The 6,174-nt window shown below is 43.3% G+C and overlaps 1 protein-coding gene across 1 annotated transcript; it reads right to left on the bottom strand.

The window, feature by feature from the left end:
• Nucleotides 1-287: 287 nt before the first annotated feature.
• On the bottom strand, nucleotides 288-2,607 carry LOC125527234 (folate-biopterin transporter 1, chloroplastic-like). Its single transcript, XM_048691780.1, has 6 exons — nucleotides 2,501-2,607; nucleotides 1,690-1,838; nucleotides 1,488-1,601; nucleotides 930-1,098; nucleotides 750-842; nucleotides 288-572 (listed from the first exon to the last, which is right to left on the bottom strand). Exons 1-6 carry the CDS (start codon nucleotides 2,579-2,581, stop codon nucleotides 288-290), a joined length of 891 nt encoding a protein of 296 aa, XP_048547737.1. The 5' UTR covers nucleotides 2,582-2,607.
• Nucleotides 2,608-6,174: the final 3,567 nt, after the last annotated feature.

Genomic DNA, 6,174 nt, shown 5'->3' on the forward strand with positions numbered 1-6,174 from the left:
CTTCTTCCCAGCCGAGCTAACCTCATCCGAAATGCATGCAGACTACCATGAATCTTCAGAGCAGTGCAGAGCAGCAGAGCTTTATTACAGGAGAGAGCACGCCGTGGGGTGCGTTCATCTGGAACTTCACCTTCTGCTGGGGGTGCTCTTGTCAATGCTCAGCCGTGCACCACGCCAACAATTGCCCAAAGCTAGCCGTTGTTTTCGTCTTATCTCCAGCTGGTGATGGAGTTCACGCCAGGATCTGACCATCTCCGAGTCTAATCTGTAAGAGAAGGTCAAGTATTTCAATCAACTTTAGTTTGCCGATTATCAGCATCTGGTGATCCATCTGGAAGGAGGCCCAGGAGAGGCAGAGGCAGCAGGGAGCTGAGGTTGCAGATCACGATCAGCAGAGCCAGATTGTCGAAGTTGTCCCTTGTGACACCCAGAAACTGAGTTAGGCCCGCGCCCACCAGACCGCCAGCGACACTTCCCGCGTTCGAAATGGACATCAGGGTGGCGAACAACGTCGCTTCCACTCCCAGGGGACACAACCTCGCAGCCAACACCAACACGGGCATGAAGGAAGCCTACAGAACAATTTTGAACATCCTAAGTGTTTATGTCAGAAGTGTAATTTCTAAATGTGAAAAGGAGAGCAGAAACGACACGGTTCAAGACCAGGTGCATAATATTAATATCAAGTACCGAGATTATGCAAACACTTAGCCCTCGAGTTAACTAGTCATTGCAATAATGTTTCATACCTGACCAAGGACTGTGAGAATCAAGGAATCCCCAATGGAGAACCATTCATCACTTATCCCCAGCTTCCTATTGAGCCCAGTGACAAGAAGAACCTGGAAGTGGAAACACACAAGACCTAAGCATGATTTGCCAACAAAGAGTAAGTAGGACTGCTAGAATAAGTACGCAGAGAAGAGGACCTGTGTCATTCCAAGGGCAGAACCTAAAATTGTTGTCACAAGAAAGATTTTTCTTAGTGGAACTGCCTTCAGGAACGAATTATATATTCCGACGCCCAGCAAGGATGCAACAGATGTAACGAGTGTGACACGCCCTAGAAACTCTGGAGTGAATCCAATCTTGTTTGTGCTGAAATTCAATAGAGTAACATAATCAGCCATATTAAAAAGATGACGATCACACAAAATACTAAGGTACATATGTACAACCAAGTAGCTTACGGTCCTGTTCCCTTTTGTATTTAGAGTTTTGTAACACTAGCATCTTAGAAACTTCATATTTTTCTTCAGAATCCAAAAGTATGTTTACAGAATATAGAGCCAGGTCTAACAGAACAATCCATAGCAATCAAGTAATCAAATAATCGAGTCTGTTGAACATACACGAAATAAAACATGGCAGAATCCGACTGTGGTGTCGCTTGCCAAAGGAATATGAACAAAGTAGGCAAGAAAATGTTCGGTTGCTTTACAGCAGTCCAAATCTGCCTGATCTGCTGCTTAGAGCTTTCAATCAACCTTGAACTTGAAAGTGAGATGGAACGTTCCTCAGTAGGCAAACGCTTTTCATTTACAAGAACTGCAACAGCAGATGTCATCAGGGGTAAAAATGCTGTAACACCAAAGACAAATCTGCATTTAGTGAAACACCTGATCAGTGAAGTGTAATATGAGAGGTGTCATTAGCTTTTACAAAGTTCCTTCGCGCCAAGGAGCAAACCTTACACCATAAGTATCCACAAGAGAACCACTGAAGTATGCGCTCACAATTGCCCCAAAGGCTGAAGATCCCCAACACAGTGACTGGAGAGATCCAGATGTGCTCTGTGACTCACCCCGAGCTCTCTCAACAACCATAGAATCAACCACCTGCAGTATTTTCACTTCTCGTTAATGACAAAACAAACTACGAGTACTAACACTAGTATCTTGACATGGGTCAAACACAAAGATGAGCTCATTAGGTACAGAAAGGAGATATTTCTGTTTTTAGAATATATTTCAGATATTCTTTCTGAACTTTTGACAAGTGAGGCCCATACTGAGTTGAGTTCTTTGAACAATGTATCAAATATCAACATAAAATAAATTGCATATATGATCTATGTTGAGCTCCTTATGATTTAAAAAACAGTTCAAAATATATTCGGAGCATCATGAATTACATAATCCTCCTATTATCAGGCTGTGTCATGATAGCACGTGCATATGACTGCTGCTACAGGGGATGACCAAACCTAACGGAAATGCTAGCAAGTTGTGCTCCACTTGAAACAGTAAAAGCATTGGATCAGACCATCCCATTATGGACCAATTCGAGCTGTACTCCTAAAGGGGTTTATCATTTTCTGAATGTCAAACTGTCAAGGATTAAACAAAACTGAGTAACTAACTACTACACCAGCAGGATGTTTGCTTTATTTATAAAGCAGGGTGAAAGCCTATTTCGAGAACTACTACACCAGCATAATTGATGATCAATTCAAAGGAAAAAATAAAATATTGTGAACATACTTTTTCTGCTCACTTACAACATCAGAGAAGGCAACTGCAAGAGATCCAAGAATAATAGAGAGCGCTGCACTGTACTTGTCATCCACAATTGTTGCCATCAAACTCCATGAAATTGCTCCAAGGAGTCCTGGTTTTTTTTTTAGAAAAGGAGGATGACCCCCGGCCTCTGCATCTGGGCGATGCATACGGCCACTTTATTAATTATTTTCACAAGACTTTACAAAGTAATACAATAGTAAGACTAAAGCCGCCGTCTAAGCAACAAACTGTCGCTATACCTATCCAGTTGATGAAGGGGCGCAGATAGCCTGAGCCTAATACCAAACAGACATCGCAGCCAAACATAACATCTAAGACCTGAGGTCCCATCCAGGACGCCTGCCGGGCATGGGTCTCACCGGTCCGGCGTGCTCTCATAGGCCGCCGCCGCCAACTGCCACCGCTCCATCTTCAGATAGAATGAGGTATGACCTTCTTCGATATCCAAAGAGGGGGACGGAGTCACTGCATCATAAATCAAAACAATATAGTGTCATGATTCAAGTACGTGCAACATAAAAGAGCAGTAGGAATGAGATTTGATATTTCGGTGAGACCTGATAAAACCAAAAAGAGGCTTGACCAACCACGCCAAGGCTGAGAAACCAATTATAACTGCAATCTAGATAACATGAACCAAATTAATCTCTGTGCCAGCAGGTATTGCCCAAGGTTTAAATTGTTACAAGAAAAAAAAACTTTTGACATACACTCATACTATGTTTTAACTCAACTGGAACAAAACCATGCATGCGTAGAGAAACTTGAAAAAGATAACCGTATATAAAGAAAAAAGTTATAACTACAGCAAGAAAACAAAGATAGTGGCAGCCATACCTCTGCTGGATCAAGCTGAAGATCATCTTTCAAGTAAAAGCTGACAACAAGTCTGGAAAGGCCCAAAACTCCTTGCACAAAATAAACAGTGGCAACAACCACGCTATCTGGGGACAAATCCACCTGAATGCCTTCGAGTAACCTGACTTGGACTTGCTACTGCATAAACCATCTGTCCCGCGTTGATTGTTTTCCCATTTTTTTTTTGGAGTATAATGTCCGGCCCTCTCTTTCATATCGGTCTTTTGGTTGCATCGGCTAGAGCATGCACTTTTACATGGTATCAGAGTCAAGAAGTCTTGAGTTCAAGATCCGGCTGGCGCAATTAAATTGCAGCCCACTTTCGATCCACGTTTAGGCCTAAGGAAGCCACACGTGAGGGGGGGTGTTGACGTATAATGTGCTGCCTAGTCTCTTACATCAGATCAGTCTTTTGGTTGCATTGGCTAGAGCATGCACTTCTACATAGTATCAGAGCCAAGAGGTCTTGAGTTCAAGACCCGCCACACGTGAGGGTGAGTGTTGACGTATAATGTGTTGCGTAGTCTCTTTCATCAGACCGGTCTGATGGATGAACTGGTTAGGTGCATAAACTTACAACCAACAAGTTCAGGGTTCAAAACCCAGTAAACGCAATAAATAATTGTGGCCTGCCCCCCCGCTTACGCTGCCCACGTCATATAGCTTCAAAGGAGCATAGACGTGAGGGGGAGTGTTGGAGTATATTGTCCGGCCCTCTCTCTCAAAATCTCCATTCCTAGTGTCCCCTTTAGTCGAAGTTGTCTGAATTACTGGCCTGCACTTCCTACAGCACATAATATGATAGGAATGATAGTGCATCTCACAACATTGTCGAAAACTAAATATTAAAGAAGCTTTGTCCAAGAAGTACAAAGCAAAAACACCAGCCCATGACATCAGGTCGGCAGTGCCACCCACCCGCGTCCACCGCTGAGACCCATTGTGCCACGCCGTGGTTGATGCGGTAGATGCAACGCAACACCGCATATCCCCAATGTTGTGTAGCCATTCCTGATGTTTTCTGAATTTACCGTTCGCCAGGTATAGATGAGTCTGCGCTTTAAGTAATAAAGCGCCCCTTTTCGAAAAAGTTGAGTCTGGGCATCATTCTGAATTCGCTCACTTTGCTAGGTTCTTATAATAAACATATAGGCATTTCCCACATTTACATGCATCGCATTTAGGACGTGGATTTTTAGAGCACTTGCACCCCGGCCCTGCTATCCTAACTCTTCAATACCACTTTAAGATCCGTGCGGCACAACTAACTTTCTATATGAAATTTTCCCTTTTTTGTTTCTCTCATATAAAACATATCTTGAAGTTCAAAGCTTTGCAGTGTAGCAAAACTTTCTAACTAGAATCTAAGATAAATCTTTCAGATTTTTTTATCAAACATAAATATATAGTCCGGCATAAATACTAGAAAAATGTTTTTTTAATCAAACAAAACTTATTTTGTATATTTATGTTTGACAAAAATCTGAAAGATTTATCCTAGATTCTAGTTAGAAAGCTTTACCACGCTGCATAGATTTGAACTTTAAGATATGTTTTGAGTGGGAGAAACAAAAAAGAGAAATGTGCTTGCATGAATCGCGATGCAGAAAATGGATGGCTAGATAGAGAGGGCCTGGAAGCAGGTGCTCTATCTCTACTCCTAATGTCTGAGTTGGTGAATAGTATCCATGGTTTATTTTCGTCCATTTTATTTCGCTGGTTTTTTTGGTCCCTCCCCCACCACCACTCTCCATGCCGGTTTATGTTTCTCTTCGCTCTTTTTTTAGCAAAGCAGCACTTTCCTAAACTTTCCTAACTTATTTAAATCAACCAATCTCTCTTATTAATGCAATTTATTTTAGAAAACAAATAATGGATTTTCTGGAGACAAATAATGGATTTTATGGAAATTAACATGTAAATCTCTACCACATCTAAAAAAAGTAAGGTTCCTTTTGTCCTGCACAATCTTCGTCCACCCCTAGATTCACACCCGCCCGCGTGAAACAGAACTACAAAAAAATTTGGGTGCACATCTCACCTCACCAAACAGAAAAAACCTAGCGCTACTGCTTACCTCTCGCGTGTACGAATTGGGGCAGCGGCGGCCGTCCAGAGCCTCCCACAACGACACCAACGCCCATCTCATTTATGCGTCTGCACTATTTTCCATTGCATCAACCTTCTCCAGCGCGTGTTGGATCGATGGCATGCGTCTCTGCATGTGTGTGCGAGTGGGCATACGTGATTTGTCCATGGCGGGCATGCGAGTGTGCTGTGTTGGGTGTGTTTGTCCCGTGGATGCCCTGTGCACCTGTAGGATCTAGACGGCTATCTGTCGCCGAGCTCTGCCATCCCGCACCCTAGGACTGACCTCGACGACCTGATCAGAGCAGGTTCGAACCGATATACCTTTTTTTTCATGGTCTTCCCACCCCATCCCCTATCATCCGATGCATCAAGAATCGAGGGTCACGGCTAATATAGGAGGGTTGATGATCTATAAGCAGCAGATCAATGGCCATGGAGATGGAGCCTGGAGCCAAGTAGCAGCTTTCCGGTTTAAGGTTAGGTTATTTGTTCTATTGTTACAATTGTGGGATCATCGATTTTGACTCTCAGTGTAACATATGGCTTATTTTTCCAGCTTGTTGACCTAGATGGTTAGCATCGCCGCCGCTAATCAAGAGCGCGGGGGGTGTCCAGGCGTGGCTGGGTGGTGACCTCGTGCAGATTGCAATCTGGAGGTAGGAAAAGGAGGTGCGCGTGTGTTGTGTTCAGGTACTGCATGCTT

Source organism: Triticum urartu, unplaced genomic scaffold (genome assembly GCF_003073215.2).
Source record: "Triticum urartu cultivar G1812 unplaced genomic scaffold, Tu2.1 TuUngrouped_contig_334, whole genome shotgun sequence".
Classification (NCBI taxonomy): Eukaryota; Viridiplantae; Streptophyta; class Magnoliopsida; order Poales; family Poaceae; genus Triticum; species Triticum urartu.